Here is a 14,474-nt window from a genome sequence, read left to right as displayed (position 1 = left end):
ATATAAATTTGACAGCAGTCTGATTATTAGTTTGTGAGATATTGCATTTTGAGTGAAGCTACTTTTGTTATTGTGAAAAAAATGGAAAAAACCTGTTTTAATCCACCTGGTGGTGTAATGATGCCTTTCTCATATCAATCAAACTATCATATATAATACTGTGGTATTCTTCAAAATATTTTTCTTCGATTCTTAAAAGAATAATCGAAATAGATTTGTTTGACCGTCAAATGATAAAAAATGTCAATTGGTAAAGATTTGAGGTCGATTTAGAAAACTTTTTACGGTTTGTCGCTCTTTTCAGTGATGGTATAAAATTTTTAACACACTTTACCCTATATTTCCGGATCCTGATGAAATTCAGGAATTCCGTATGGGACCACAGGACCTTTCATTTGAACCTAAGTTTGTGAAAATCGGTCGCGCCATCTATGAGAAAAGTTAAAACACATATTTTCTTTTTTTTGCACATTTTACCTCATAACTCGCGAACCGGAAGTCGGATCTAAATAATATTCATGAATTTTGTATGGGACCTCAAGACCTTCATTTGAATCTAAGTTTGTGAAAATCGATTCAGCCATCTCTGAGAAAAGTTAGTGCACTAATTTTCACAATTTTTTGCACATTTTACCCCATAATTCCGGAACCGGAAGTCGGATCCAAATAATATTCAGGAATTTTGTATGGGACCACAAGACCTTTCATTTGAATCTAAGTTTGTGAAAATCGGTTCAGCCATCTCCGAGAAAAGTTAGTGCAAAAAAACGTTACATACACACATACGCACATACACACACATACACACACACACACACATACACACACATACACATACACAGACATTTTGCGTACTCGGCGAACTGAGTCGAATGGTATATGACACTCGGCCCTCCGGGCCTCGGTTCAAAAGTCGGTTTTCACAGTGATTGCATAACCTTTCTGTATGAGAAAGGCAAAAAGGATTTTCGTGTGTAGATGAAACTCTACTTTTTGATGAAAAAAAGTGCCGCCGATACCAAAAAATGGCTTGATGAGTGTTATCTAGACTCTGCACCGGGCGAAGCAACAATTCGTAAGTGGTTTGCAAAATTTCGTACTGGTCATATGAGCACCGAAGACGATGAACGCAGTGGACGTCCAAAAGAGGCTGTTACCGATGAAAACGTGAAAAAAAATCCACAAAATGATTTTCAATGACCGTAAAGTGAAGTTGATCGAGATAGCTGACACCCTAAAGATATCAAAGGAACGTGTTGGACATATTATTCACGAATATTTGGATATGAGAAAGCTTTGTGCAAAATGGGTGCCGCGTGAGCTCACAATCGATCAAAAACAACAACGAATTGATGATTCTGAGCAGTGTTTGGAGCTGTTATATCGAAATAAAACCGATTTTTTTCGTCGATATATAACAATGGACGAAACATGGCTCCTTCACTTCACTCCGGAGTCCAATCGACAGTCAGCTGAGTGGACTGCACGGTATAATTTTCATCGACTACCTTGAAAAGGGAAAAACCATCAACAGTGACTATTATATAGCGTTATTAGAGCGTTTGAAGGACGAAATGTAAAAAAAACGGCCTCATTTGAAGAAGAAAAAAGTTTTGTTTCATCTAGACAATGCACCGTGTCACAAGTCGATGAAAACCATGCTGAAATTGAACGAATTGGGCTTCGAATTGCTCCCTCATCCAGCGTATTCTCCAGATTTGGCCCCCAGTGGCTTTTTCCTGTTCTCAGACCTCAAGAGAATGCTCGCTGGTAAAAAATTTAGAAAGAATGAAGAGGTAATCGCTGAAACTGAGGCCTATTTTGAGGCAAAGGACAAATCGTACTACAAAAATGGTATCGAAAAGTTGGAAGAACGCTATAATCGCTGTATCGCCTGTGATGGCAATTATGTTGAATAATAAAAACGAATTTTGGCAAAAAAATGTGTGTTTCTATTAAACGATACGAACTTTTCAGCCGAACTGTTACTGTACTTCGAATACCATGTTTTCAACGTGTTATCAAATAAGAGCGTAAAATTGGGCTTTTGAACCATTGTAAAAATTGAAAGTCAGCCAAGTCTTATCTATCTTTCCATTTGACAATGGTACAACAGTTGTAACATATTAACAAAAAATGTGCAAAAAACGCGTTTCTAATAATATAACTAATAATTTATTATTATTATTCAAATTGATCGTTGAGTTTAATCAACCCACGTATTCAACTAACCATTATGATTTCACACCGGTATCGTACACAGCTTCATTCGGGTAGGTCAGTGATGACCGAGCAAGTGCAAGTAATACTAGTACTTGTGTGGAAAAGGTAAATGACCCCAAAAAATGGTATGAGACACTTGGCAGTGTAGCGTACGTATCCCCAGTCAGGTGTGATTTGTTTTGGTCAATTGCTACTCACCTGACGAGTTCGAATGATGCTGCTGTATTACGCTATAAAGAGCCAAACATTTTGAGCTATCGAATGTCTCATGAGAGTTAGCACCTCGATATGAATTGAGTGGTGCCCATCTGATTTGGAAACTTCCTGGCCGCAAATCAGTATAAATTAGTCATGCTGTTGTTTTCAAGGCTTCGTTCGTAACTGCACTTAATACAGTGAAACACGAACTAATTAACGACGATACAGTTTAAAAAAAATTGAATTTCGAGCCGGTTTCGGGTGATGACCTTGAGGCCGATTACATGAAAGTTGTACAGGTCCTTCATTGTCTTACATAGTGACCAAATCATATCCGTTTTCAGGTCTGCTTTCGCGCATCTTTGGATAACAACCATGTGTTGATTGGAATTTTTGTCATTGTAAAATTTCACTCTGTTGTCGAAAAACCGGTTTTTTATATACAAAATAAGAACACATTTCATTCTAAGAACAAGAATAAGGCAGTATTGAAATAATCAAATTGTGAAGAGATTGAACAAAAAATTCGTGGTCAATATTTGCACATAAATGTTGACCAGGCTATGTAATTTTGATTGCTGCTTTAGAGTCAAGTATATAGTAATTACACAATATATAGCAATTAAATCGTCTGCAATTGAATAATAATTTAGGATCTGATTACCGAACGATCAATGATGCGTAAGGGATACGCATTGTTTTGTCTCATAGTCTGTTTTTCAATTAAATCGGATCATTTGTATCGAATGTGAAATTTGGATTCTGTATTTTCGTACAAAACTGTTTAATGTTCATTGTTCGTCGGCTTACCGATAAATCCCTTGGGACTTAATGGGAGCGGGTCATTTCGTCGAAAGTTGTTTCGCCGAATAGGTCATTTCGCCAAAAGTCGTTTCGCCGAAAGGGTCATTTCGCTGAAAGGGTTGTTTCGCCGAAAGAGTCATTTCGACGAAAGGGTCATGTCTCCTGTATGTTATGTCTCCTGTAGAACTGATGTGGTGCAGCCACATAACCGAAGCCAAGATGGCGACTCTCCAAAACGATGTGGCGTAGCCGCATTAGATATTTTTTCATTTTCACTTAATAAACGGAAAATTGTACTACATACGTTTACCTGGCAGATACACATATGCAATTGCTTTGATGATTAGTAGCTAATAGTCAACAAGTTTTCTTGGGAACTCCGTTCTGAGGTTCATGAATCAATCTTTATTCAAGAGTACAAAAATCAAACTTTATTCAAGAAGTACAATCACAGACTAACAGACATGACAGTATGAGTAAATTCTTATAAAAATATTTTTTCGTGATGCACTAGTTCCACGTATATTGTACTGCGCGAACTATTTCCTATCGGTACACCCCTTGTGTTATGTAAAAGTTTTTTTACTAGTTGACTTCCCCTCGTTTGTCAACACCGATCAGCTGCTTGCTGGGATGCCTGATGTCATCATAATATTTGAAAATGAATCGTCACAATAAATTATTGGAATACGTTGATAATATATTTAACTTTTTCGCGATGTTGGAAGGTGGTTACCTTTATTTGACTCAACGTTGTTCATCTAGACTATTTTTTATTGTGTTGGTAGTTATTGTAACAAAACGGGTTCGATTTAGTTTAGCGTTGGAGGATGAGAAGTAGGCACAAATATGTATATAGTTTTGGCAATATGTATTAAATCTGTATCCTGCATGAAATTCGCATGGACGTATACAAATCAATACATTACAGGTAATTCTGTATGAATGGCAACTCTGTTGGTAAATGAAAAAAAAATGCGAAATGGCTTCCGGCGAAACGGCTTTCGGCAAAATGGCTTTCGGCGAAATGACCCTGATCCCTGTATTTTCGTATAAAACCATCTGTCTAATGTTCATTGTTCAGTTCGTCGGCTTACCGATAAATCCTTTGGGACTTAACAGCAATCACATTATTGAATGGAGTTGGTTTTATGAGTCTCGTCTCTTTCTTTAGTTGTTCTTTTTTCAGATTTGGTTTAAAAGCTCATAAACAAGAGTTATCGAGAATGTCCAAACATTCTACCAGTAGCTATAGTTATTGGCAAAAAGAAACCCGTTGTGATGACATGATTCATTATCTAATTATAACAGTGTAAGAAGAGCTCCGGCGTCACAATACACAAAATTTATGACATCATATAAAACCACAATGAATTCACAGTTCTGCTAGATTCAAGGGTTGTGTGCGAAGGTTTTTGAGAAATGCTTGAAATACTATTTTTGCAAAAAAAAAACTACTCCTTGGGACTGTTTAGAATAGAGTTGCAGTTGCGACTACAGTTTATCATGAAATTGCTGTATAGTATAACAGCTCCAAGTGAAAAATAGCTGTATAGTTGCTCACAATAGTGTTCAACAATTTCCTAAATCATCTTGAAACATGTTTTACATTTGGTATGAGATATTTTATAACGAGCTTTAGTCTCATCTGAATTCTCAGTGTCATAGTAGTTTTATTTACAAAAAAAAACTTGTTTTCGAGATGCCATAAGACCCAATATTTCAAGATATCTGGCATCTAAAACAATATTTTGGATATAGGAAATTTCACGTATTTTTTAAATGAAATGTTAAACGATGCATTGGTTTTCTTTGCTGGCTCGTAAGTTTTAACTCATAATCTGGTACGCTTTGTATAAAAGAAAACGTTGATCGTGATTTATCCCACATGCAAATGTCACAAAAAGACATTTAAATCGGTCGTGGAAGTGTCCAAATGCACCGTGCAAAGGGTCTTATATCGAGAAGGGTGACCATAGGTCGTCCGAGGTCAACTCGGGTTCTGAGTGTAATTTTTAGCTGTCATCAAATTTTTCTACCGCTCAAATCTTTTGGAGATGGCTGAACCTGTTTTAACAAATCTACACACCAAACTCAAATTTTGATGTTCGGTATTGTTTTTACAGTTTTGGAATGTAAAGTTAATTTTTAAAATAATGTAAACTTATTCCATTTTATCGACTTCACACGATACCCAAGTAACCACGACGCATTATAACTTTACATAAATTCAGCTTTTAGAATTGACGTAAAATTTTATTAAATGCACTTTTTTTTATAATGCTATTATAAAGCTGAAAATTGCGTTTATTAGACTCTTATAGGATTCTAATAGGTCGAAGGGATTTTTAAGTTAGCTGGGGCTCGTAAGAATAATCTTTTTAAATGGCAAATATTTCGAATGAATTAGTTTTCTCCAACGTGCCCTCGCCTGATGTACTAAAACTAAGTGTTTTGTTTTGTTCAATTGATCTGATTTCCTGCCTTCAGTAGGTGAGTGATTATAAAAGTGCTGAAAGAATGCTGAAATAATCAACCAATATTTCTCTATTTATAATTCCACTTACCTCAACTGCACTTGCTTTCGATATCATGACATAAGGCATTGGACCATTCCATGCTCGACTAAAGCCCTGGTGACGTCCGTACAACTTGCGAATGGATAAAATTCGGTTGAAAATTTCTAAAAGAATGGAAGAGTGAGAAAAATGTGAGCTTAAATTTCAAACTGTTAAAATGCGCCAATTCGTAATATTGCACAGAAAATAAAAGCGAAAAAAACGGCAAGTGGATTTTTTGAGCATTTTTGATTTACTCTTGCGTAGCGGAGGATATTGTTATATTCTGCGTAACGCTGCGCAACAGAGTGATCTGTCACTCATTTAGCATAATTCGACCGTCCCACGACAAAAGGGCATAATTGCAAATGACAGTTTCTCTTTGTTTACTTTTTCTTTCACGATTTACCGGACTGATTTTATATTTGACGCTTTACTCTTTGCAAAACTTTCACGGTAAAACTACAAGCTTTCGATTTATATTGGAAACTTTAGAGAATTTGCAATAATGGCTCGGTGATAATCAAAATAGAAAGTAAACAAAGAAAGGCTCTCATTTGCAGTGAGGCCCTTTTGTCGTGGGACTATCGAATTGGTTGCAAAGATTACTGTAAAATCGGTAGCGCCTTTATTCCTGAAATTGTGTTGATCACTATTTCGAACAAGTAGCCATTATTACCAGATATGAAAGTTACTGATATGATCAATAATTTTAGGTGATACTAAAGTTTTATCGCGAACGTTGATTCTGTGTTTTGTGCATTTACATCGTACTGTATCGCCATTTGGATTATGTACAAAATTATTAAGAATCGTCCGGTGTGATAATAGTCGGTGTAATATATTGTGTAAATCATTCTGTTTATCACATTCAGCTTTCAATTAACAGTTCTGTCTTTAGATACATATGTTAGAATGGGTTAAAAAATTACGTGATCTCAAAAAATTACTTATTCATTACAAACGTTGCTAAAACGTTTTGTTTTTTGTGTAGCGAAGTTTAATGAAACCCGCAAGTGACTGGTTAATCATACACAGGTGGTTTCAAGCGCCGAAAAAATCACTTTAAACTTGTTCTGTACTTTCAAGTGGTTAAAGCTCGTGCACTTTTATGCCACAAATAAACGATTTTTTTATACAGAGAAACTTTTGTAACTTGAAGATACTTTTCATAAAAAAAATCAACATTACAACATCCTGTTCTGAACTGGAAGAATTAATTTTGATTAGTACTCTATCGAAAAAAAAGAATGAAATAGTAGCATAAAAAAACTGCATAAGGATTACAACAGAGATGGGATTCGAACCAACAGGTTTTTCTTATTGAGAAAATCATTTTGTTCTTTGAGTATGGAAATTTAATTGAACAGAACCATCGCACATGTTAATCTTTGTACGGGCGCCTTGAAGCTCAGGTCTTGGACACGTCCATGACTTTATTCTTCAAGAATAACTCTAGAGTTTCGGATATTTGTACCTGTAACCGTAGTTGAGCTCGACGGGTAAAAGTCGAGTTCGGGTTAAGATTAAAAATGTTTGTCGGTTTCGAGTCAGGTCATCATCAATATCTTAAATCATAAAATCAAAAATGAATTTGAAAACTCTTAATTTCATTTTATATTTTTAATCTGTTCAAACAAACAGCTAAACATCGAAGCAAAATGCTTACTTATCGTATCTTACCTATCAGTTTAGTTCTTTGGTGTTCTTTGCTGTATCTAGCAAACATCTTCATATAGCTCGATCCATCGCCGCCCTTCGCCAGCCACTCAAGGCCCGGACACTTCGTAAATCTCCCTCAACTTGCACCTTGTTCGCTGTGCTCTTCTTTCCCTTCTGCCTATTGCCAAGGATGGCTTTTATCTTCACACGATGGAATCAGTGCCATCAAAGAGAGACTGATATCATCGCAACAACAAAAACCTGGCATGGCTCATTTAACATAGAATAGACACCAGTGCGAGAGCGAATTTCTCTCGATGACATTTCTGAGAATCAAAGGTTAGCACGCCCTCTCTGAAGCAACAAACGGTCGCTTATTCTCGTTTCGCTTCTGTACAGGCAGTTGATAATTGCGATAGAACCATTTTACTATTGCCGCTTATTCTAACTATGTGCATTAGTTTTGTCTATGAAAATGCCTGTGAATAAGATGAAATACTCAGAGTATGAAGTGGAGCGAAGAAATGTAGAAAAATTCTCTCGCGGTTCATGCATTGAGAGACTCGAGTCCTTGTAGGATCTTCTACCGGATTGAAAATGTTGTGTACAATATAGATAGCAATATAGCAGCTTCTGTCAAATTTTCGGCAATCACCAACGCTGCCTACCGCCATTCGAAAACACGTTGTTCCTCTGCCAATTCCAGGTGTCGTGGCCTTTACTCGATCGAAGGGTTTTTCCGAATCCGAAGTACGCACGATTTTGTACCAAAATACGCCTCTGAATTTTTCTACTGGCATCATTATCGGCGATCACATGTGAGCCCAAATACACGAACATGTCAACCACCTCGATATCATCACCGTCTATCAATACTCATAGTGAGAGGCGTAGTGTTTCTTCTTTAGAGCCTCTTTCTCTCATGTATTTTGTTTTAGAAGCATTTATAGTCTGTCCGATACGTCTAGCTTCGGTTTCCAGTCCTATGTATGTTTCCATCATCTTCTCAAGGTTACGTGTCACAATATCAACGTTGCCAGCGGAGCCAGAAAGATGTACGGAATTTTGGAAGACCATACCACTCGTGTCGATCAACGCTCTTCGAATTACATCTTCCAAAGCAATATTAAATAAGAGACAAGAGAGTCCATCACCATGCCGCCGTTGCGGTCTCCGAGATTCGAAGGAGTTCCGAGAGCGTCCCAAATACTCGGACGTAGAACATCACTCTATCCATCGTTGCTTCGATCAATCGTCAGTTTATCTGGAAACCCGTATTAATGCATAAACTGCCATAGTTCCCGATCGATTGTGTCGTTTGACCATGCGGCTCACTTACCAGATTGGTCCCTTTGTCTCGTTGGCTCACACAAAGGAAATGCTCATCCATTCCGGCAGATGTTTTTCTTCATAGTGAGGTTGCATCGTCAGTTTCAGAATCCTGCGAGTTGTTTGCAAAACACTTCGCAGGTGTTTACTCAGTAAATTCGACGTCTTTAAATGAGGCTGAAGAAGCTACCACCTACGTTCCCGTGGATATGGTGAATTTGAGCACTTTTATCGTTACTCCAGAGATGGTTAAAAAAGCTGCAAAAAAATTGAAATGCTCGTTCGCTCCCGGGCCTGATGGATTACCCGCTGCTATTTTAACTCGTTGTATTACTGCTTTAGCAGGACCGCTTAGCACTATTTTCAATCGATCGTTTGAACTAGCAAAATTTCCACTTGTATGGAAACAATCATTCATGTGCCCCGTATTCAAGAATGGGGATCGACGAAATGTGGCAAATTATCGCGGGATAACCAGTCTCTCTGCTTCTTCAAAACTTTTTGAAATTATCGTCAGCGAGGCTATCATGGATCGTGCAAAGAACTACATCTCATTCGACCAACATGGGTTTATGCCAGGACGATCAGTAACAACTAATTTAATTACGTTTACGTCAAAGTGCATCGCTTGCATGGAGACTAAGGCACAGATGGATGTTATCTATACGGATCTAAAAGCTGCTTTTGACAAAATTGACCATAAAATACTGTTGTGCAAATTGTCTCATCTCGGATTTTCTGCTCAGCTTGTGTCGTGGTTAAACTCGTATCTTTCTGGTAGGATTTTACGAGTAAAATTGGATAATTGTACGTCATCGCAATTTTCGAATTGTTCTGGAGTTCCACAAGGCAGTAATTTGGGACCATTGCTATTCACACTGTTCTTCAATGATGTTTCATTGGCTCTGGGAGATGGTTTTAAACTGATATATGCAGACGACTTAAAATTGTATGTCGTAGTTAGAACTGTGGAGGATTGTCGGCGACTACAGCATCAACTACAACTCTTCGTCAATTGGTGCTGCGTGAATAAACTTTTCATCAACGTTTCAAAGTGTCAGGTGATGACGTTTCATCGTAATATGCATCCTGTTAAATTCGACTACTGTATTGGTGGTTCAGTCCTGACTAGAGTGAACCTGGTGAATGATTTGGGAATACAAATGGATGAAAAATTGACATTCGATTCACATCGATCATTATTAATCACGAAAGCGTTACGTCAATTGGGATTCATCTCTAAAATCGCTAAGGAATTCAAAGATCCACATTGTTTGAAGGCTTTGTACTGTTCACTGGTTCGGCCAATCCTTGAGACCGCGTCAGTTGTTTGGTTTCCTCATCAAATTTCATGGTGCATGCGAATTGAACGTGTTCAAAAACGCTTCGTTCGTTTGGCACTGCGACACCTGCCGTGGCGAGATCCAGCAAATCTGCCACCCTATCCTGATAGATGTAAACTAATTGGTATCGATACTTTGCAACGTCGCCGAAAAATTCAGCAAGCATTGTTCGTCGCAAAATTGATTAACGGAGAGATTGATGCACCTGAGTTACGTTGTGAAATGAATTTTCGGACACCGAGTAGAACACTGCGAAATGCAACTCTGTTTCAGCACAGATTCCACAGGACTCTTTTCGGATATAATGAACCGATAGCCGCTTGTATTCGAACGTTCACTGCAGTCGAAGATCACTTCGAGTTTGGTGAATCATCTAGTCGCTTTGCTAGTAAAATTAAACGATGTGCCATTATGTTTTGACAATGTTTTACAATATTTATTTTTATGTTATTTATTTAGTATGTAGTTAGCCGTTTTAAGATTATTGTAGTTGTTTTGTTCTTGTTTTTGTTCCTGTAACTGTTTTAAAAGATGGTGGTTTTTACGCCCGTATGAGAATGACAAACAAGACTCAACTCAAATGAGCTTTTTCCCACCCAATCTGTCCATTTAGATTCGTTTATCCGATGGACATAAACAGAAATAAATAAATAAATAAATAAATAAATTTTATTTTACTTCGGTTGAATAGGTTTTAACCTTAAGGTCATTCGCCTCTTTGTGCCAGAAAAACTTTCTGAACTCATATGTGGGGTTAGAAATCCAACCCAGGTAGGCTGCGTGAAAGGATTCGACTATCACGCTATACCCGTCCCCCGCTCGACAAATTTCTAAGCAACGTTTTGGAATTTGACGACTCTGGTTGATTATTCTAGTTTGCTACCACCATTTCGGCTTGTCAGTCTAATAGAATAGCAAAAACGATTGTTAGCTTCAATTGTCATTGATATTGAACAAGTCGTTTTTGCTATTCTATTTCACTGACAAGCTGAAATTCGCTATTTAATTTCTAAGAAACAATACGATTATTACACTTGCAGGAATAGTCAAAGTGAGTTTGATTGGTCGTCAACCAACAAATTTGGCAAGTAGGGGAAAGTATTATGAAGCATAGCTCTATTAACAGTATCAAAATCCAGAGAAACAAAACAATTTCTTTGATATACGGATTTTCTCATAACAGTCACTCTACGAACATTATGCCCTAACACAGATAACAGATATACAGATTCGAACAATTTTTTTCAAAATCCTGTGTAAATTTCAAATTTGCTGTACGTTGGAAACACTACTGCCACCTACTCGACTGTTCGCTGCGATCTTTCAAAACGTTTCACTACGTTTCACTACGTTTCGGAACGATACCAAAATTCTATCATAATCCTATAGAAATATTTCAACTACAACAATTTTAACACTTATGACACAATTTCCCCAAGTGTTAAAGACAACTTATATCGCATAAATCGCACGAGAATTCGATCGGAATAAAACAAAAATAAACTTGTCATTTTAACCAACAGCAAAACAAAAATCTAGCGTGAAGTGAATGTTGCTCCAAAAAAATGTGGCTCATGTAAAAGCGGAACCCAAATCATGGTAGCACCTTGTGTCGATCGTGGTAACATCTGCAAGTGTTCGCCACGCTGATTGAGCGCCTTTTACACACAGTTCATAAGTGAGCCTGTATTTTTGTTATCTGTGGCCCCACCTTCGATTCAACAGTATGCTTTGTTATAAAATAAAGTTTTAAAGATTTAAAACGATTATTAAAAAAAATGTAGCGTTAGGAGAATCAAAAATGTTAGTTTCCAATTGTAATTAATTCATTATGAAATTGATTTCTGGTGCAAAGAATATCTTCTTTATATGCATTTCTTCCAGGGATGCCAGGTTCAAAGATTAATCTGTGTTTCACAGATTTTCAATTTTCTGCACAGATTTTCACAGATGTCTGAAAACGATTACAAATTTTCACAGATTCTGAAATCGATCACAGATTTTTGAAATCGATTACAGATGAACACCAAAAGGTGCAGAGCGGTTGGAAATAGCGGGACCATTATTATGCTCACGAAAAAAATTCCGATCAGCTATTATGGTACGGAAAACGTGTACAGATTTAGCACAGACAGGTTTTTGACTTGATCACAGATTTTTGAAAAAATGACCTGGCATCCTTGATGAGGGCTTTCATTAGAATCTATGTTTGTGAACACTGTATGTGAATGTAGAACAAATATTCATGCAGTGATAAACGTTAAAACACAATAACCTTCTACACGAACATGACATAACCTCTCAAAGTTAGCCATAAAAACAACGTTTCATAGCTATCGTTTGTTTGTTTACATGTCTATTCGAATAAAATATGTATAATTGAAAAAGTAAACAAAACAGTTGATGCATCGATCAGTTCTCAAACAACAAACTTTATTCGCCATGATTTTTTCACAGTATGCTCAAAATACACAGGTAAAACGTAATGCTGTACCGAAACAGCTAAAACATAGAAATAAATCCTTATAAATAATATCTCTCTGCGATTTACAACGTTGTTGAACAGCAGGTAGTATGCCATCCGGTTTAGTTGGGCACGTTTCTTCAACTGGCTACAGACTGCTTTTGGGATGTCAAGTTCATTAAACTTTCCAAAACTTCTATCGGAACAACATGACACCTGTGGCAAGGTCGCAAGCCGAAGCGAATTTACTAATTTAAATATTAGAATCTCATATTTTTATTCATGAAATTGGTATGAATGCTGTGTTCTGTAAGCAAGTATATGTTTGGTTGGTAGTGGGCAAAACCTGTTTAGACGCCGATTCCGTTGATTGGTTGCATTTTAATTGAAAGCCGATGTCCTGTAGATTTCTCATATGTGGAACTGGAAAACATGTAAGTTTAGCAAAGTTTTTGTAGTATGTTTAGGGATATTTTCTAAACATGTTTCCTGATAAAGAATCTAAGTCACAAGCAGTTAGAACAGGAAAACAGTAACGAGCAGTCAGAAAAGTGATTGCACACAGATAAAAATAATGAAATATTCACGACATATAAATCAATGGTACTTTGAAATAGACATCTGTTGAATAAAAAAATTGATTGAAAACCATCATCGATGTAAAAGTAAATATGAATGCCTTGATTTTTCAATGAATAATACAGTATATTTTAATTTACGCTTTAAGTTTTGCTTTTAAAATATATCGAAAAATAAAGAGCTGAGAAGTAACTTTATATTCAATTTCATGCTCCAAATATGTGCATGAAAATAGATATAAATATTTTTAACTGTGCATTACTATCAGAATCAGGTATTAAAAAATGAGTTTTTATCTGTTGTTGGAATCTCCCATTAAACATGAAAAAACTGATATGTGTAAAATTCAAAACACATTTTTATTTATGATCCGAAAATTTTATCAATAAATATTACAAGCTGTTTTAGTTCTACATGCTCAAGTTTTCTCAACAAGTGTAAATTTACTACGGATCAGAATCTTTCATGTAAATTTAAAGCACAGCAGTATGTGTCACGTAAATTTCATATCGCACGTAAATTTCTGTTTTATATGATGAATGCTTTTTGTTACAGTTGTTTCAAAGGAAGTTGTTTTTTTTTGGAACTGTGTAATTTGTCGAAAATCATTGAGCCATCGTCAAGAAAGTCAATTGAATTTTGAAGATGGTGGTTTTTTGTCCCGGGTTGGTGGGTTGCCGAAACACTCTTTCAATATTTGCAATGTCGTCGCACCGTTTTTAACTGAAAACACACACAGAACACTTTTTGATCTCCACGGGCTGAGTCGAATGGTATATAACATTAGGAATCAGTAATTAAAAACGAAGCCACTTGACTGAAGTCATAATGCTTTACGCAACTGTTTCGTACCTATGTCTAACATTTTTAATCCGTTTCACTTTGTATTATGTATCCTACATTTTGGAATTAAATAGCGTATACATAAAAGTGCTAAGAAAACCCATTAAATCAAATCTCAAGATTGAAAGTTGCAAGGTCACAAAAGAAAAACGAAATGTATATAATCATTTACCTGTAGTCTAACAGTTTACTTCGTGGACCATTGTATTTTATATAGTAAATACGATCACCGAAACCAGTTCGGTGGAACGGGTGAGACCCAAAAACGAAAAAAAATCAAAACCCACCGAATGTTGCATTTTTATCTGTACGATGTTTGGGTTATATTCGTTTTAGGCTGGTGGTGGTGATCTCATGCCTAATGCCTTTAGCTGTCATTGAAGTTAGGTGTTGTGCAAATTGGTGACTCTATATAGAAGGATTACGTTGTTTGTAAGCTGCGAATAGCTAGTTGTTTGTCGTCTGAAATAC

General features: G+C 36.6%; 1 protein-coding gene across 1 annotated transcript in view; it reads right to left on the bottom strand.

Moving 5' to 3' along the window:
- LOC131425332 (cytochrome P450 4c3-like) overlaps window positions 1-14,474 on the bottom strand; it is a 33,217-nt gene that overhangs the window by 6,414 nt on the left and 12,329 nt on the right. Inside the window, exon 2 of the mRNA XM_058587146.1 lies at window positions 5,793-5,908. Within this exon, the coding sequence (XP_058443129.1) occupies window positions 5,793-5,908 (116 nt within the window). The remainder of the gene's footprint in view (window positions 1-5,792; window positions 5,909-14,474) is intronic.

This window comes from Malaya genurostris, chromosome 1 (genome assembly GCF_030247185.1).
Source record: "Malaya genurostris strain Urasoe2022 chromosome 1, Malgen_1.1, whole genome shotgun sequence".
NCBI classification, from domain to species: Eukaryota; Metazoa; Arthropoda; class Insecta; order Diptera; family Culicidae; genus Malaya; species Malaya genurostris.
This window is presented reverse-complemented; position numbering and strand designations above follow the sequence as displayed.